Source organism: Artemia franciscana, chromosome 8, assembly GCF_032884065.1.
Source record: "Artemia franciscana chromosome 8, ASM3288406v1, whole genome shotgun sequence".
Lineage (NCBI taxonomy): Eukaryota > Metazoa > Arthropoda > Branchiopoda > Anostraca > Artemiidae > Artemia > Artemia franciscana.
The window spans coordinates 23,621,313-23,641,907 of record NC_088870.1 but is presented as its reverse complement, the minus strand read 5'-3'; the positions used below and the strand labels follow the sequence as shown (position 1 = coordinate 23,641,907).

The window sequence follows — 20,595 nt, the reverse complement described above, 5'->3', positions numbered from 1 at the left end:
GGGTGTTGCCTCTGAATTATTTGTCTATATTATTTTTTCTATTGTTTGGTAAATGACGACTTATACTTATCGACGACATGACTGCCTGTCCATGGATTATTCTTTATGGTTGATTGTGTGTGGCTATGCTGTTTGACCTATGTGATTGTATGGATGAGTAGGGTTAAGGCCTCATTCAAGTGCTGGTCTATATTAATCACTAATTTAGGAAAACAGTCTTCCTTTTCTCCTTCTGTCTCTCTTTTTTTTTTTTTTTTTTTTTTTTTTTTTTTTTTTTTTTTTTTTTTTTTTTTTTTTTTTTTTTTTTTTGTGTTTGTGCTGTAGCATTGGTGATTTCTCTTTTCATGATATATATATATATATATATATATATATATATATGTCTCTAGGAATGATCAGTAATTAGGCTGATGTACCACAATTGTACTTTGTGGTGCCATTTCCGGATTGAAAAGGTATGGTAAAATAAAGAATACAGAATTGAATGCAACATTGCTAGAAACTGTTAACTTGAGTTTTCCAGCAGTAGTGGAAATCCAAATGAAGAGCGAAATTGCCAAAAAGTGTTGAAAATTAGCAAACAAGTAAAAATTAATAAAAACTGGACAGTAAATTTTATTAATAAAACAAATTTTCGAAAAAGGCGATAGAAAGCCCTAAAAGATAAGGGCTCTCTTGTAATTACTTAATTGCTGTCAAAAATGTGTATTGACACCTATCGAATTAGTTCTTTGCTTATAGTGCGTCAGAGCTGAATAAACTGTAATTTGTTTATTTGTATAAACAAATAAAATATTGTTCATTATTTGCATGATTATTTTTTTTGTATGTATATCTTCAAGTTTCTTGTATATTTTCAAAAATAAAAAACGAAAAAGAGAAAGCTGCAGCAAAAATAAAACAAAAAAAATAAATAATAATTAATAATTTATTTGTTACCCGCTTGTTTTGACAAATTAAGCGGAGTAAAAACATTAGGAAAGAAAACGAAACAACACAAACAATACAATTAATACAGTCTAATCAAAGGGTGGTAAGGGCCCAAGCGTTGACAGGCCTCAGCACCTAATCTAGCATAGAGTTTTTTATAAACGAAAATAATATCAGTGGCACAAAACTTTCTGATAATCTTCTGATTTCTATAAGAACGCGGCAGATACAATAAATATTTACAATAACGAAAATACATAACTCTTATGCCCTGCAAATCTTGATTATTAAACAACGGGCGCAAACCGGAAAGAAACAATATAGAATGATCGCAATATGTAGAATAAAGTCTGGATAAAGCCTTTCGTGAAAATCTGCCTCGGTTCGGGACAATTTTCGCGTACCCTTTTTTAAGTTTACTTTTAATATCATTTAGCCCACAGGATCGAAAAGCCGATAAAGATGAACAAATACTAATACCAAGCCACCGAATCGAAGAAACGAGCTTAACTGAAAAATAACCACAATCAAGATCACTACTTTGATGCTTAGCATTAAAAACTAAATATTCACATTTTTCAGTATTAAGTTTGAGGCCGATTTCCTCAAAAGACTTAGAAACAAGCTGGGTCGACTTAATTAGGCTAGATTTAGTGCGGCTGATCAAAAGTAAATCATCTGCATATGCAATGTACGAAAGATTAGTTAGGCCTAAAAAACATGATGGATTAATACGTGGCAAAACAGATTAAAGACAAGCATTAAAAAGATAAGGGGATAAGACTCCTCCTTGCCTAAGACCAGAACGGATGGGGATATTACCAACGTAGGTGTCACCTGACTTGAGTTGAACATATGAATTAGCATACCAAAAACAAAGAGTTGATATAATAGACACATTTGCACCAAGTTGGATTAAAGAATACCAAAGTTGGCTATGACAAATTGAATCAAAAGCTTTTGAAACATCGAGTGCACAAAAATGAACCTCAAAACCATTTTTATGCGCTTCAAGTAATAGCGAAACTATAGCACGATGAGCATGTTGGCATCCTATATACGGCTTAAAGCCAAACTGATTAGACATATAATCTACATTAGACAGGAGATCAGGGAGCAAAACATATTCAAATACTTTACTTAAAGTACAAGCAACCGTAATAGGCCTATACGAAGTGCAACTAGTTGGGTCCTTACCGCGTTTCAAAATTGACGTAATGTTACCAACTAAAAAAGAATCAGGGACTAAAGAAGAGCATAAACACATCTGAAAAAGTAACTGCAAGTGATAAACTAATTCCTCCGAATCGGTGTTGAGGTGAAAAACACTGATCCCGTCTATATCATAAGATTTCGATTTAAGTCTCTCTACACTTCTTTTGACACGGTCAACACTAACGGGAGGTACATGACCTTGAATGATTTTGTTAGGCAACAGATTAGAACAGAGCTTGGCAAAACGAAAATGAACCGCATATATCACTGTATCGAAAATGTTACTATAATGATTGATCCATGATACATTAGGGATTCGGTCAGCCGTAGGCGATCTATCAAACTTCGCGACATTGATCACTTTTTTCCACTGGCTAGGAGACTTAGGAAATTCAGCACCATTGTACCTAATTTTTCGAAGATAGCGTTTAAAATCAAGCTTTGTTCTTTGTTTAATATCGAAAACATTACCCCTTAAGGGGCGGCCGCAAGCTATCCAAATTTTTAGCCACAACTTAGCCCGATTTTTTATTGTTTTGAGCTCTGGGTCATTCTTCCAAATTGAACTTCTTGTTTTTGCTCTAAAGCGACATAGGGGAACAGCTACTTCTTCAGACCTCTCTAAGCACGATACAATGTGGCTATAATAAATATTAAGCTGAATTCTGGCTTGTGGGGACCCAACGCTTGTACACAACAGATTAAAAGGGACTTTAATCGTTGATAGAAGGCTAACAAGCGTAGAAAAATAAAGAGGCCTGTCAGCTTTGTTCCATTCTCTTTTAGAAATCCATTTTCTAGAATTGGGACGAAGGTTCTTCTCCGCAATAGCATTAAGGGTAACAGTGAGGGATAGGGGGAGATGGTCGTAATCACGCTCATCCTGATCAACATGGACTTCGCCACAGATGAGACCAGAAGAAACGATACAATGGTCAATGTCTGAAAGTGAGCCACTATTATGGATATAGGAATGGGAGGCATCTTTCTTCAAAATTTTGTAACTATTCGGTAAGGAATCTAACAGAAGCTCAGTCCGCACTGATGAAGAGTTAATGTTACAGTTCAGATCACCGATTAATAACCAATCCAGTCCACTACTCTCAATGCCATTCAAAAGACTTTTTATTAATGCGCAAAATTTTGTAAATTTAGTTAAACTTCGGAGGGATTTCTGGTCGCAGGGGAGATAAACATTAATGAGGACAAGGTTGGCAAGACGAATAGCAATATAACAATCACTCTCGTGATAGCATAAAGGGGGTGGTGAAAACAGCGTCTTTTTTATTAAACATGCTAGGCCACCTGATGGTCTGCCAGAGGTTTTGCGTGCACTTTTAGAAAAAACTGAGTGTTCGTTACTTCTCTGTAGGGAGTTTAAGCTCACTAAAGGTAGGAGATGCTCCTGGAGGAATAAAACATCAAAATTTTCTAATTTCTGATCTAAAGAAACGTCTTTATCCTTAGTACCGTTAATATTGAACGAACATATAGTGAAATTAGTCTTAGCACTCATTTTCTAGTATAGGACGATCGTTTCGACAGAAGTTCACGAAGAATTCGGCATTTCATTGAAAATGACACATGATTGCCTTGACAGTTCGCACATTTTGGTGTAGCCTGGCACGGAGAATCAGGCGAGGATTCATGTTGCCCTGCGCAACGGGAGCAGCATTTTTCTTTATCACAATTTGATTTTAAGTGATTTGGTGATTGGCAATTATAACAGCATTTGGGTGGGCGTTGGTATTCGTAAACTCGATATATCTCATGCCCAATCTTTATACCAAGTCGAAGTGCATTAGCCAGCGCAACAGCGTTTTCAAAAAACACTCTAACAGCCAAAGAATTGCCTATTCGCTTCGCATGAGTAATATTATTGCAATCAATTAACATTTCCTCATCAAAATTGGTCGGTATACCTTTAATGATTCCAATATATTTCGTTTCTTTTACTTTGACGTCACAATCTCTCATTACATTTGGAACGGCATTGCAAAAGTTCCTTGCAGCAATCTTGTCAATTCGTACCACTAGCTTATCGCCAGAGGGCTTAATGCTGTGAATACATTCATGACCAGGAATAGAGTCTATTATTTCGCTGTCAAACAGCTAACATCCGATTAAATTAGTTTCAAAATAATCCTTTTCAAAGTAACTGAATTCGTTATTTTCGTCACACTAAAGTAGACCGGTTTTACTCACAGTTCATAAATATCCAATTCAAACCAAATCCTTTTACTTTGAACTCCGAATCAATATAATCCAGTTATTTGAGATGTTCTCACTCAATCTATTAATATTGTAAAATGTTTAATAAGTCCTGCTAAAGGTTTTTTGACCCAATAAGACTTGACCCAAGTTCTTTTGGGCCTAAAATGCGATTCGAAATACAATAACTATTACATTAAAAAAAGAGAGAGAGAACACACACTAGAATATAGAAAGTCAGCAGTGACGGCATAAGGCTTTAAAACCGATAGATACGGAATATACTATTGGGGCTACTGACTCCTCACGACGTTATTACACATACCTGGGTCTTACACAATACTATACTACACCTGTATGCTATTGTATAATATATGTGATTGTTGAGTGATGCTATTGTATACCTGTTTTTTACGTAACTAAATAGTAATCTTTGCTCAGATTCAATCGAACAGCAGTTTTTAAGTACAATTAAATTTTTTAGCATGCGAAAAAGAGCAAGAAACCCTTCTATAACGATTTAGTCAAAACCACTTACTCCTAACCTATTCACTTCTCCTTCTCTAACCAGTGTAATTAGATTTTTCCATAGTGAATACAAAAATGATGATGGCACAAAAAACTATTGTCACTGAAAATCGTAAACCCTACCGTACAATCATTGGCGTGGCCAGAATCCTAGTTCTTAGGGAGGGGGAAATATCACAAAGGTCTTTGTAGCTACTTTGTAAACAAAGTACGTACTTCAGATTTACCCAATGACACTTATATAGTACCCATGTATAATGAAATATATTGATCCTTGATGTAATAGGAGCTTAAGGCTAATGTTTTTCTTACTATAGAGCGTAATCGTCTCTTACAAGGTTGCCGCCAACGCAGTGAATTACAAACAGGAAAAAGACTATGGCCTTTTGTTAGTTTAATAGTAAGAGACGAACATCCGAGAATCAGGAAGCTAAGTAAGTTAGGTTGCTAGTAATGCATAATACTTCAGTCACTTGGGGCTATAGTTCGTCCTTCAATGTAAACTTTTTTATAAGTTATTTCGTTCTTTGCTGTGAAAGTTGGACCTGATCGTCTCTTGCTAGGTTGCTAGCTACCGCTGCAACCCGGATAAACGATGTCATAAGAGGTGATGTCATAACATTTTTATTTTTCTATTTATGTCATATATGGTTCTAATAAAACTTATATAAAATCCTCAAAGAAAAACAGTAGAGCAACAAAATTCGTACTTGAGGCTATTCATAATAAGATTTTATTATTGCAGAGATATGGGCTTGAACTAATTTGAACCACTCAGTATTCTTCAGCCAATCGGAAAATTATACAAAAATTCTGATTCGTCTTAATTAGTGCTAATGAAATCTCGGTATTAGTAAAATCTTATTTTGAATGGGCTTATACTTTATGATTATTTTTCAGTTTTCCTTTAAATTCGAAAATTTTATTATTTTATTTTTCATTTTCTAAATTGTTTCTCATTCTCTCATAAAAGGTGTGGAATAAGAGTCTTAAGAAAGTGTCTATAATATGAATAATAATAAGGTGTCTTAATAAGAGGTGTAGCTCATTCCTTAAAAAAAAGAAAACGGGGACTTGGGAGACAATATAATAATTCAATATATAACAAACATATCTACTCTCTTTAAACAAGCAACTGTGTATTTTTCTTTTATTGCTTTTACCAACGTATAATCAAAATCCTTAAAGTAAAGAATTATCTCTGTTTGTCATGAAATCTAAAACAGTTTAGTACAAAGGCTCAGTTTGAGCAGACATTTTTTAATGTCTGCTTTTTAATGCCATTCTTGCCATGGCATCTCAGCTTTAGTTTGAAGCTAGAAGAATGTTCAAGATGATGTGTGATTTAAGTTTTAATCAGAAGGGTAATCTTGCCATACAAATGAGAACACACACCGGGGAAAAGCCATTCAAGTGTGACGTATGCAAGCACAGTTTTAATCAAAAGGGTAGTCTTGCCATACACATGAGAACACACACCGGGGAAAAGCCATTCAAGTGTGATGTATGCAAGCGCAGTTTTAATCACAAGAGTACGCTTACCGAACACATGAGAACCCACACCGGTGAAAAGCCATTCAAGTGTGATATATGCAAACACAATTTTAATCGGAAAAGTAATCTTGCCATACACATGAGAACACACACCGGGGAAAAGCCATTCAAGTGTGATGTATGCAAGCGCAGTTTTAATCACAAGGGTACGCTTACCAAACACATAAGAACCCACACCGGTGAAAAGCCATTCAAGTGTGATATATGCAAACATAATTTTAATAATAAGGGTCATCTTGCCGAACACATGAGAATCCACACCGGGGAAAAGCCATTCAAGTGTGATGTATGCAAGCGCAGTTTTAATCACAAGAGTACGCTTACCAAACACATGAGAACCCACACCGGTGAAAAGCCATTCAAGTGTGATATATGCAAACACAATTTTAATCAGAAGGGTAATCTTGCCATACACATGAGAACCCACACCGGTGAAAAGCCATTCAAGTGTGATGCATGCAAGCGCATTTTTACTCAGAAGAGTCATCTTGCCGAACACATGAGAATCCACACCGGGGAAAAGCCATTCAAGTGTGATATATGAAAGCACAATTTTAATCAGAAGGGTAATCTTGCCATACACATGAGAACACACACCGGGGAAAAGCCATTCAAGTGTGATGTATGCAAGCACAGTTTTAATGTCAAGAGTAATTTTGCCATGCACATGAGAACCCACACCGGTGAAAAGCCATTCAAGTGTGATGCATGCAAGCGCAGTTTTACTCAGAAGGGTCATCTTGCCGAACACATGAGAATCCACACCGGGGAAAAGCCATTCAAGTGTGATGTATGCAAGCGCAGTTTTAATCACAAGAGTACGCTTACCATACACATGAGAACCCACACCGGTGAAAAGCCATTCAAGTGTGATATATGCAAACACAATTTTAATCAGAAGGGTAATCTTGCCATACACATGAGAATCCACACCGGGGAAAAGCCATTCAAGTGTGATATATGAAAGCACAGTTTTAATCAGAAGGGTAATCTTGCCATACACATGAGAACACACACCGGGGAAAAGCCATTCAAGTGTGATGTATGCAAGCACAGTTTTAATGTCAAGAGTAATTTTGCCATGCACATGAGAACCCACACCGGTGAAAAGCCATTCAAGTGTGATGTATGCAAGCACAGTTTTAATCAGAAGGGTAGTCTTGCCATACACATGAGAACACACACCGGGGAAAAGCCATTCAAGTGTGATGTATGCAAGCACAGTTTTAATGTCAAGAGTAATTTTGCCATGCACATGAGAACCCACACTGGTGAAAAGCCATTCAAGTGTGATGTATGCAAGCACAGTTTTACTCTGAAGGGTAATCTTGCCAGGCACATGAGAATCCACACCGGGGAAAAGCCATTCAAGTGTGATGTATGCAAGCGCAGTTTTAATCACAAGAGTACGCTTACCATACACATGAGAACCCACAAAAGTGAAAAGCCATTCAAGTGTGATATATGAAAGCACAATTTTAATCAGAAGGGTAATCTTGCCATACACATGAGAACACACACCGGGGAAAAGCCATTCAAGTGTGATGTATGCAAGCACAGTTTTAATGCCTAGAGTAATTTTGCCATGCACATGAGAACCCACATCGGTGAAAAGCCATTCAACTGCGACATATGAAAACAAAGTTTTTATTAGAAGAATGCTCTTGCCATGTACATGAGAACCCTCACCGGTGAAAAGCCATTACACTTGAATGGCTTTCTCGGTGTGGATTTTCATGTGTATGGCAAGATTTCTCTTGTGATTAAAACTGCGCTTGCATACATCACACTTGAATGGCTTTTCACCAGTGTGGGTTCTCATGTGTACGGCAAAAGCACTCATCCAATTAGAGCTGTACTTACATATGTCACACTTGAATGGCTTTTCCCCAGTGTGGATTCTCATGTGTATGACAAGATTACCCTTCTGATTAAAACTTTTCTTGCATACATCACACTTGAATGACTTTTCCCCGGTGTGGATATAACCCGGTGTGTCCCGGTCGTCATTTGTGTCCCGGTCTGTAATTTCATTAGTTGACAAACGTCAGTCGACACACAAACATGACATCACTCGACACACAGACAACTTATTTATATATATATATATATATATATATATATATATATATATATATATATATATATATATATATATATATACTAGCTGTTGGGGTGGCGCTTCGCGCCACCCCAACACCTAGTTGGTGGGGCGCTTTGCGCCCCCCAAGCCCCCCCGCGCGCGTAAGTCGTTACGCGCCATATTAGTTACGCGCCATATTAGTTACGCGCCATTGTAGTTGTGTCCCTGTGTCCCATTTGTGAATATAGATAGATTTATATATGTGTTTCAAACTACGTAAAAATTGCGAATATACAACATTCTTGGCTTTCCCATTGTCTGTCCATATACAAAGCCGTATGTACTAATAATGACGTCATATGCAAACGCTCTTTTTACAAACAAACAAACATGCATACACACAACTCGTTTTTATATAGATAGATAGATAGATAGATACAATACAAATTAACTACGTAAAATTTGTGAATATACAACAGTCTTCGCTGTCCCATTGTCTGTGCGTATAAATAGATTGTCAGGTTTACCGACCCTCAAAGATGCAACATACAATTGTACATTGGTAAAGCAATCTGTATTAAGATCTATACCGCATTTTTCTAGTGATTGCCCTTGAGCTTTGTTGATGGTGGTTGCAAATGCTAATCGAATTGGGAATTGCAATCTTTTAAATTGAAAAAGCAGATCCGTTGGAATCATGGGAATGCGAGGAATAAGAACAGCCTCACCCTCATAAGGCCCTGTCAAGATTGTGGCATCTATTAGGTTTTCCATTGTTTTTTTTTTACGGCAAGTCGCGTGCCATTGCAAAGCTTTGGTGGGTTGATATTTCTTAAAAGTATTATTGGTACGCCTATTTTTAGTTGTAGCAGGTGTGGTGGACACCCTGAAGGATCTATGGAATTTAAAAATTCAGATGGATAATTAACCGCTTCATTTGGTTCCGAAATACAAATTAACTGCGTAAAACTTGCGAATATACAACATTCTTCGCTGTCCAATTCTCGCTGCATATAAATAGATTGTCAGGTTTACCGACCCTCGAACATGCAACGTACAATTGTCCATGGGAAAAACAATCAGTATTAAGATCAATACCACATTTTTCTAATGATTGACCTTGAGCTTTGTTAATGGTGATTGCAAATGCTAATCGAATTGGGAATTGCAATCTTTTAAATTGAAAAGGCAGATCTGTTGGAATCATGGGAATGCGAGGAATAAGAACAGCCTCACCCTCAAAAGGCCCTGTCAGGATTGTGGCCTCTATTAGGTTTTCCATTGTTTTTTTTACGGCAAGTCGAGTGCCATTGCAAAGCTTTGGTGGGTTTATATTTCTTAAAAGTATTATTGGTACGCCTATTTTTAGTTGTAGCACGTGTGGTGGAAACCCTGAAAGATCTATGGAATTTAAAAATTCAGATGGATAATTAACCGCTTCATTTGGTTCCAAAACTGTGTCGACTGACTTGTAAAGGACTGCCTGGTCTTGAATCTTGGTCAAAACAATATTGTTGATTTCGTGGACGTCTATATTTTTGGGTGCGAGAATCGCTCTTTCACTTAGCCATTTATTATTTTTATAATTTTTTAGAATATTCGGAAATACTTTTTCAATCAATTCATTTTTGGACGTCACTAAATTACAGAAATCAGCAGGTAGTTGTATACGTCCTGAAATTGAGTCTACTGGGAGCTTTCCGTTTCCTATTGCCAGCAATTGATCTGAAAATGTTTGACCAGAGTCATCGTTTTGCAATCGGACACGCATATTTGTAGTTAATTTTAATGTTTTTACGTGTGCCCATAAATTAGAATTTTTCAGGCAAGCATTCATTTCGTCTGCAGGAGTTGATCTAGGTATTATAGGTAATGTTTGCCTGAAATCTCCCGCAAGCAATATTAAGGTGCTGCCAAAGGGTTTCGACTTCCCTCGCAAATCTTTCAAACATTGATCCAGAGCCTCGAGCGATTTTTTGTGTGCCATTGTGCACTCTTCCCAAATAATAAGTTTGCATTGCTGCAATTCTTTACCCATCCCAGATGATTTGGAAATATTGCACGTGGGAGTTTCTGTAGAATGCAAGTTCAGAGGCAATTTCAAAGCGGAATGAGCAGTTCTTCCACCAGGCAGCAATGTTGCGGCTATTCCGGACGACGCAATTGCCAACGCTATATCATTTTTAGATCGAATTGATGCCAGAATCAGTTTTATCACAAACGTTTTACCAGTACCTCCTGGCGCATCCAAAAAGAAAATTTCTCCAACGTTGTTATCGACACAATGCATTATCGTATCATAAATGTCTTTTTGTTCCGACGTTAACTTGGAAATGTTATTTTGTACATACGACAATAGATCACTCGTACTGTAACTTTGTTCACGATCCAATTCTACACATGTCGAAACAGCAGCGATACGGTTAGGTGAAGGCATTCCCAAACCCTGAAGAGGTTTGTTTGCCATACTTATGCACAAATCTTCTATAACAACTAAAGTGTAGTTATAAATTTCTGATGTAAAATCAAAAGTCATGTCTGACGTCTCTAACTGTTTTCGATGAAGTATATCTTCGGACATTTTTGACTTATATTTTTCCATAAATCTGTAGGAGCTGATGGAGAGCAAGTTGTTAAAATGATGCCAAACAATGCACGAATTTGACTTGGGGTTGACGTTTCGCACGCGTCATTGATGCAGTTATCCCAGTGTTGGTCATTCTCCAATAAATTCAGAGCTTGGCATGCACTACGGTAAGTGTCATGTATAGTACCATTTACAGTCCTCAAATACTCAAAGGATGTCGGACCGGGTACATTCACCAAAAGCAGGCGTAGAAAGAAGCATTCATGTTGATTGGGGTGAACGGTGTAGAGTCTTCCTATCGTGGTATCTTTGAAGATGGTAGGTTGGCCGTCGACTGACTTACCCTGTTTTCGACGTTCAAATACTTTATTTTTAGTATTCCACGTGTAATACGAAGGCACTTCAGTATACAGCAGTTTTTTTGCAAAAGAATCATTTTTGCAAAGCGAAAAAAAAGCTGTTAATGTTGTATCCGGTGGATTCAGGACTCTTTGTTGCACGTTGGTTTCCGTGAAATAAACACGTTGACCATTCTGTAAATGTACCGCTAAGTGAACAACAGCTGGACTACGTTCATGTATCGGAAATGAAAGAATTCGCCAAACAGCTTCATTACTGCTTATGTATGTTCCAGCCTGATATTCTACGATTTCATCGAAATCTTTGATTTCGGACTGCAAGCCAAAAACTGCCATGTCACTGCCTTTGTTGACGTATTTACATATGTATTTGATTGCCTTTACGGAATTACAGTATTCAACGTTTATGTGTGCATTAAATGTTTTTGATAATAAAGGGGAATATGGAACAACCCACTGGTTATCTACTTCGATGGTGGTACCGTTACGCTTCTTTATTATTGCTGTTTTACCGCCATCTTCAGTAGATCTTCTTCTATATTGTGGGTAACCATCATTGCCAGTAATTGTTTTGGGTACTAAAAGTCGAGGATATTGCTTTGTGCACCTTCCTTTGGCCATGCATGGTGAATTTTCGTTCAGTGCACCGCAAGGTCCATGTATCATATTTTTTACAATAATATCATGTAACCCCTTATCGACATTTTTATCAGGTATTTCAGCGGAAATCACATCATCAATTTCGTTTGAAGTAATTTTTTTATGTAGCCAGATTAGTATATGTGCGTGTGGCAAACCTCGTTTTTGCCATTCCACTGAGTACATCCAGCATCGCACTGACCCAAACACTTCATGTTTTACAAGGTAGTTTATCAGTGATTTCAACTTTTGCCGGAAGACACGTGCCGTAATGTCATGCCTATGAACCGCCGATTGTCCTTGAAGTAAAAGCTGCAGTATCTCGTCCCAAGATTGATTACATGTAAATGTAATAAATAAATCTGGACGACCATAGAGACGAACATACGCAATAGCATCTTGAGCATATTCATGCATATGACGGGGACTGCCAGCATATGACGAAGGTAAAATTGTTAATCTTCCAACGTTTGTGGTATTACCGTCATTTATAACTGCATCTCGCAAATGAATGTATTGTTCAGAGCGGAGCTTGGTCTGATTCAGGCGGATATATAGCAAACGTTCTGATTCAATTTTAGCATACATATCCACGACAAATTGGTGAAACAATTCACGGCATTTTAAAATATAATTTTCTTCATCCTGCCGAATCATTAGTCTATAGGAATAATAATGCATTGCACTGCATTTCTTATTCATTTCTTTGTTAGTGGCTGGATTCATCAATTTAATATTAAAGTGATAGCCGTCGGCTCCATCCCAAAAAAATGATAGGATATTGTAGGGCATCGTAGCATCGATGAGTTTCAGCAATTCTTAACAACTGAGCGTTTCGCTTATGTAGAATAATATCTCGAGGTAAAAACTGATCACCGACCATAACGATTGCCACTTCGTCGATAGTCGGAGCATTGTATCTACGCACATGTTGGCCAGGAGGCGTTTTGTCAGCGGAAATAACAATTTTATGAGTATCAGTAGGCATCAAATCGATGGCTGTTTTGAACAGACGCACTAACTTATTATTTTCGTGGAAAAGATGTTGCAATTGGGAAACGATTGTCCTTTCAACGTTGGGAGAAATTTCGCAACGTGCATTCAATTCAGAATTTCTATCACTGATGAAGTACAATTGTAAAAATTTATGATTCTCGCCTGAGAATGGTAGAAGGGACCCTGCTTTATGATAAATTTGCCCTTTTACTTTGAAAGTAGACATAAATTGATCTGGATTTTCGATTTGGGCTCCAAACGACGTCATTTGGAAACATGAGTTGTATTGTCTGATTTTTGACAAAAAACGCTTAGATTCTGACGTAGTTCCAGTAAGGAAAGTCTTCAATGGCTCTGGTGGTGCAGCCAATAGAGGAAGTTTAACTTTTCCTGAGGCGCAACACATTCACATTGTTTCACCATTGAATTTCAAGGCCTTGCAATAGGGACAAATTTTAGACATTGTCCCGATTTGAACACATCTACTCAAGCTATAATCATCGACTGGGTTGTACCTGAATGCCAGGCGATAACTTTCAGATTGCTCTGATTCCTCGGCACGCTTTCTTTTCTTACTTTCTCTATCAGCCTCAAGCCTGTTTCCCTGCTGTTCTTTTGATTCCTCGGCACGCCTTCTTTTTTTACTTTCTCTTTCAGAAGCAAGTCTGGTTTCGCGTTGCTCTGGTAGTTCCTCGACACGCCTTCGTTGACGTAAATTGCACATTCTTAATCTGGCCATTTCTCTTTGAACCGCAAGCCTGGTTTTGCTTTTTGGTAACATTCTATCTTTTTCAATGTTTTTCAATTTTTCAGTGTTCATTCTAACATTGATGTTAGAAAAAAATTTTACGTGCCAAGCATGCAAACACTCGACAATTTATAATAAAACTCAAAATTATAAATATCTGTTATAAGGTTTTCGAATTACTTTAATCTATTGTCAAAATATATAGAAATATTTATGCAATTCCCAGTTTCTACATTTTTAGTTTCAGTTTGCTTTTCAGTTTAGTTTCATTTTTATATATATTTAAGATATAATCTGGCGTAACGGACAGACAACTTATTTTTATATATATAGAAGATAGATTTTTATATATATAGATACAGTTTCTTCTTTAGTTTTTTTTCTTTTTTAGTTTTTTCTTTTTTTAGTTTCTTCTTTTTATTGATTTGTTTTCTTCAATTTCTCAATGTTCATTCTAACATTGACACTTGGAAAAATCTTTACGTGCCAAGCATGCTAAAGCTCCAACAATTTAAATTAAACCTCAAATTTGGGGCATCTGTTTTAAGCTTTTCGAATTACTTTAATCTATTGTCAAAATATATTGAAATATTTGTGCAATTCCCATTTTTTTTTTTAGTTTTTTCTTTTTTTAGTTTTTAGCTTTTTTAGTTTTTTTTTAGTTTTTTATCTTTTTTATTTTTTTACGTTTTTTCTTTTTAGGTTTTTTCTTTTTTTAATTTTTTTAATTTTTAATTTTTTTTTTTTTAGTTTTTTCTCTTAGTTTTTTTTTAGTTTTTTACCATTTTTCTTTTTCGAATTACTTTAATCTATTGTCAAAATATTTCGAAATATTTATGCAATTTCCAGTTTTTACATTCTAGTTTGTTTTCTTTTATATATATAGAAGATATAATCTGGCGTAACGGACAGACAACTTATTTTTATATATATAGATAGATATATAAATAAGTCGTTTGTAGGTTATGTCTGTCTGTCTGTCTGTCCGCATATGACGTCTGAATTATTTCATCGTATACCAATTCAAAAACGAAAGTATACAAGCTGATGTAGCTGAGTTGATAACGCGGTATGTTCCAGGTTCTAGGTTCGAGAGGTTCCAGGTTCAAACCTTACAAAAACTACAAAAAAAAAACAAAAAAAAAATAAAAAAGCTAAAAAAAGTAAAAAAAGGTAAAAAACTAAAACCTAAAAAAGAAAAACAACTAAAGACTAATAAAAATAACTAAAAAAAAGGTAAAAACTACAAAACAAACCAAAAACTAAAAAAAGGTAAAAAACTAAAAAAACTAAAAACTAAAAAAGAAAAAAACTAAAAAAGGAAAAAACTGAAAAATAAAGGAGAAAAAGAAAACTAAAAAAATAAGAATAAAAATAAAAAACTAAAAAAGGGGCAAAAACTACAAAAAAAAAAACTATAAAGAAAAAAAGCAAAAAAAAAGGTAAAAACCAAAAAAAAGGCACAGGGGGATATATAAATGACGACGGGGACACAGAGAAGGTCCGAGATTCTAGGTCCGAGAGGTTCCAGGTTCGAATGTTGGCTTTAGCATTAATACAAAAGAAGAAAAAAAAACTAAAAAAGAAAAAAAAACTAAAAAAAAGGTAATAAGAAAAAAAAAAAAAAAACTAGTAAAAAACAAAAAAACTGAAAAAGAAAAAAATTAAAAAAAGGAAAAAAACTGACAATTAAAGGAGAAAAAGAAAACTAAAAAAATAAAAATAAAAAAACCAAAGAGAAATTACAGACTGGGACACCGGGATACAAAAGACAACTGGGACGTGTGTGTCGACTGATGTCATGTTTGTGTGTTGACTGACGTCATGTTTGTGTGTTGACTGACGTCATGTTTGTCGACTATAAATGACGACTGGGACACAGGGACACAACTACGACGGGGACGCCGGTGGGGGCACAGGGTGCACAGGGCACAGGGAGTGATATGCATGAGAGGAAGCAATATTTTCATGCAAGTCAACTTGTAGTCAACCTGCAATTGTTCCCCAGCGAGAACCTCCAACCGGTACGACTTGAGTTCGGCATTGTGAAGGGACACGTTTGCACGGGGCATAAATGGGAGACAGTAACAACGGCCATCAAAGGGGTAAAATTAACCTGGACAATCTGTCTTGGCTTTTTTCTACAATTGGCCATGACTTCCACTTTTCCCACAACTATTCCCTTTCTTTTAAATTCAAACATGTATATCGGCACAGGGCGCCGATATACTTCACCCCCCTCCCTCCCTCTAATGTGCATTAGAGCTCATCCTCATATGTAGCCCAAATTTGTGTCTAAAGTAACAAAGATGTTTATATATGTATGAGCAAAATGTTCAAGCGGTTATCATGTTACCTCCCTCCGTTCCCCAAGGTCCTTTGCAAATATAGCCTGATTTCACCTTCTTCTGTTAGCTCAAGTTTTTAGACCTCGTCTACTTATTTTCAAGATATCTTTTTGTTTCTTTTTTTGTGATATTTTTCAGATTTTATAGCCTTGGTCCATCCTTATGGTTCCAAATTATTCTGCAGTAATTGAAAGTTTGTTCCAACAAAAGCAAACAGCCATATTAAAACATCAACTGAAAGGAACTAAAGTCATATAGTGACTCAAATTAATGATGCTAATAGAAATTAAATAATGAAGAAATGAAACCCAAAACAAACAGGAATGATAATAAATAAATAAATGAAACCCGAAACGAATTAAAATTAAAGTTAATTTTAAGATCAAGCACAAAGATAAACGAAAACGTTGTGGGTGAGTAGTTGAATTCTAAAGCGAAGAGAAATTAAACTGAAAATTAAGTTAAGCTGAACAAAAACAGAAATAAAAAAAGCTGGGTTTTATTGCAAAAAAAAACTAAAAACAAACAAACTTCCAATACACCCTCTCCAAACTCCCCTACACCCTCTAAAGGCTTGAGTGACATTTGGGCTTTACCGAAAACAATTTATATTTCAAGCAGCATATTTGTTTCGTCATATAGCTAATCATATACTACATGTTAGAGCTACCTTAAATAAGAATAGGGCTACTGCCTCATCTCAATCCTTCTAAAAGGTTTGATGGTTGTTTGCGTTTTACTGAAAACTATATGTTGCTTATTCCAATTTGGTTTTTATTTAACAAAACGTCAAAAGTACCAAAAAGAAAATCATAATACAAGATTACCAGAAAAAAGTAAAATATTTCTTAGAATATTCACTTTTATGGCTTTCAATTTAATTTTACACTTTTAATAGGGCACTTTTAAATGAAGAGTGGTAAAAGTCTGTTCTTTTGTTTAACGACTTTTTTGACGAAAAAATAATAAGCACGACCTATGATAATCCAGCAGGTAGTTTAGAAGGTTGTTTTGTACTTTATGTTTCATTTGTTATTCTTTCATTTTTTTTTCAGTGCAAGTGATCGTCGATCAAAACTAATATCAGCTCCATCAAATTTTAACCATATTAGTCACATGGGACCTGGGGAAGGGCTACAAATGCAGAAGCTTCTTGACTTACCAACAACAGTGGAAACAGCTGATAATGTTAACTCAGGTACACTTCACATACTTATGATAACTCCAACGTAGCATCAAATATTCTAATTGAGATACGTTAGGGCTACCTCTCTATGAGAGTTTGTATGTTAAAGATATGCCAAATGGAAACAGGTCCTAAATATACATGCCCCTCTCAGTTTAAGTTATAAGTCACATAGTAAAGTGGAAAAATACGAAAAATTGGAGTTTTTTACAAAGAAGTCTTAGAGTTTAAAAAAAGAAAATCTGTAAACTTTTGGTCTCTCTCCTCTTTGGACCTTGAGTATGCAAGTCTATCGTTTCAAATTGGATCTTATTAATAAGAACGAAAAATTACAAGTTCAATACTTGAAAACTGAATGTAGAAAAAATAACAAGCAACATACATCTGTTTCTGCAAGTGATTTATTAGCTAAGAACAAAAAGTAGGCGAGACACATTCTAAAGAATACAGACTACACAAAGTGTTACTAATTCGACGACGTTTTATAAGGCAGACACGTCATTATTTCTGCCTGAGAGGTTGGCAGAAGTGCCAAAGACCAATGTTTTTTTTTTCTTGAGGATGCTCAAAGAACTTATCCGACGATACTGAACATTAGTAAGCTATATTTTTTATGCTAGTTTTGTTTCATTTTTTTGGGACAGTTCCCAGATTCCTGGTCTTCCTGCATGATGAGAGGAAGATTGGTCAGCAGGGTATAGGTCTGACTAATGTGACGTGGATAGGATATTGAAAAGAGTTGTAATTGGTATCACTTCTGTTTCCAGTTGGGAGGTGTAATTGGTATCACTTCTGTTTCCAGTTGGGAGGTCTCTGAAATACCACATGCTAGAAGCATATTTTGTGAGTGCGAGTTTAAAATGGCATGTTGGTATTGAGGTTCTCGAAATTTGTCTGAAGCCAAACTCGTTTTAACATTGAATGACCTTGATAGAGGAAAGCAAAAATCACTCCAGGAAGTTCAAAACTAACCTAGGTTCTTAATGTATTACCATTTATTTCGAAATAATGATGAAACTTCACAAGTTATTATGGATTTCATGTTATTTTGCCAAAACTAACCTAGTTTTTCAAATAACCTAGTTTTCAGGAAGTTCAAAACTAACCTAGGTTCTTAATGTATTACCATTTATTTCGAAATAATGATGAAACTTCACAAGTTATTATGGATTTCATGTTATTTTGCCATCGGTATGCCCACTTATGGATGCTACAAAAATCTCAATTTTCTAATGAAAATGAAGAGCAAAATTGATGCCTAAGACGAGCAAAAAGGTTGAATCTTCGTCTATGTGACATATATGTACAACAATAGTGCAAATAAACCAACCGGTGCAATTTCTCTATTTGCAGGGTTATGCAGAACTAATTATCTACTGAAAACTCAAAACCCACGCTTAAAAAACAAGAATGTTATCTTAAGAGCCGAAAAGTCAATAAGTAGCCTGCTGAAAATGACAGGATTGTCTATACGGCTTTCCGAAGTCTTTGATAATGTCAATAACTTATAGTGTTTAATTTAGATTATTCAAAGAACTGTAAAAAAAAAATAAAAAAAATGTTACTTTAGTAACCAAAAAGTCATTAAACAACTTACAAAATAATTTATGTAACATTACGTCTTATAAGTAATTTACTAACATACGAGGCAACTCATTGGTCTTCAGCAGTAATATCAGGCAAGTAAATTCTCGAAAATGCTTTAGTACTCCTCGAAATGAAGAGGTAATAAACTATAAAACAAGATCCAGAAGTCTAGTATGTCTGTTTATAGAACAGATAATTTTAAGTTGTGATCAGAAATTTGAAGCTAGTCTGTAGTCCTAACACTACCAAGACGGCTTTACCCATGACATAACCGTCGTGAAACATTCATTTTAGAACCAAAAAGTGACTTATTCATTATACTACTACTACTACTAATAACTCACTGCAGCACCAAGCCGTCTGAGGCCAACACAGCTACGCACGCTCCTCCTCCAACCTAATCTGTTCAAAGCCTCCCTCTTTACACCCTCCCAGGAAGCATCCATTTCCTTTAAATCTTTATTTATGACATCCTCCCAACCCAGACAAGGACGACCTGCTTTCCGTGTAGCCCCAGACGATTGACCAAAAAGGACTATCTTCGGTAATCTGTCATCCTTCATCCGCAGAACGTGGCCTAGCCATCTCAACCTTTCTTTCTCTATAGCCCTAGAAAGCGGGATTGAACCACATTTTTCGTACAACCTTCTGTTTGAAATACGGTCAGTCAGCCGGGTACCCAGAACAATCCGTAGGTAATTTCTCTGGAAAACATCTAGTAAATTTTCATCTGCTTTTCGGAGCGCCCATGCTTCAGAGCCATATTTGACCACTGTCATCACTGTAGCTTCCAATATTCTAATCTTGGTTTGCAGACTTATCTTTCTATTTTTCCAAAGCTTTTTTAGCTGGCTGTGAAAAAACACCCTGAGCCTTAGCTATTCTGCTTTTAACATCTTCACTGCTCCCACCATATTTACTAATAATAATACCAAGGTAAGTGAAGCTTCCAACCTGATCAATCTTTTCGTTACCCAATGTCACCTTTTCATCTTCACTTATTCCTAGCCTTAGTGACTTAGTCTTCTGAATATTAACTTTCAAGCCTATTTTAGCACCCTGAACTCGCAAAACCTCTAAAAATTCATTCATTTTGCTCACACTTTCATCTAATATGCTTAAATCATCAGCATAATCTAAGTCCAGGAGCGCTTTTCCTCCCCATTTGATTCCGTGGTCTCCAATTGCCTTTCCTGTGCTCCTTAAGACGAAGTCCATCAAAATGATCCATATAAAGGGTGATAGAACATAACCCTGCTTAACCCCTGATTTAATACAAAACCAGTTGGTAACCTCATTTCATACCTTAACCGCAGCAGTATTATTCTCGTACATAGCACAAATCACTTTAATCTATTTTTCTGGTATACCATATAAGGATAAGACCTTTGCTAACACTCTTCTATCAACAGAATCGAAAGCTTGCTCATAATCGATAAAACTGAGGACCAAAGGTGTTTGACAACGAAGGGACTTCTCAATTATTAGCCTAAGAGTAAAAACTTGGTCGACACATCCTCTATTTTTTCTAAAACCGCATTGTTCTTCCCTTAAAACTTTGTCTACAGCATCTCTCAGTCTAAAAAGTATCATATTATTCAGTACTTTGCTACCTACAGAGACC

The 20,595-nt window shown here is 36.0% G+C and overlaps 1 protein-coding gene across 1 annotated transcript in view; it reads left to right on the top strand.

Moving 5' to 3' along the window:
- The window catches only part of LOC136030161 (serine/threonine-protein kinase Genghis Khan-like), a gene marked incomplete in the record, with an annotated part of 195,824 nt that overhangs the window by 158,368 nt on the left and 16,861 nt on the right, over positions 1 to 20,595 (top strand). The window contains 1 exon segment of the mRNA XM_065708888.1: positions 17,254 to 17,396. Coding sequence (XP_065564960.1) covers positions 17,254 to 17,396 — 143 coding nt within the window.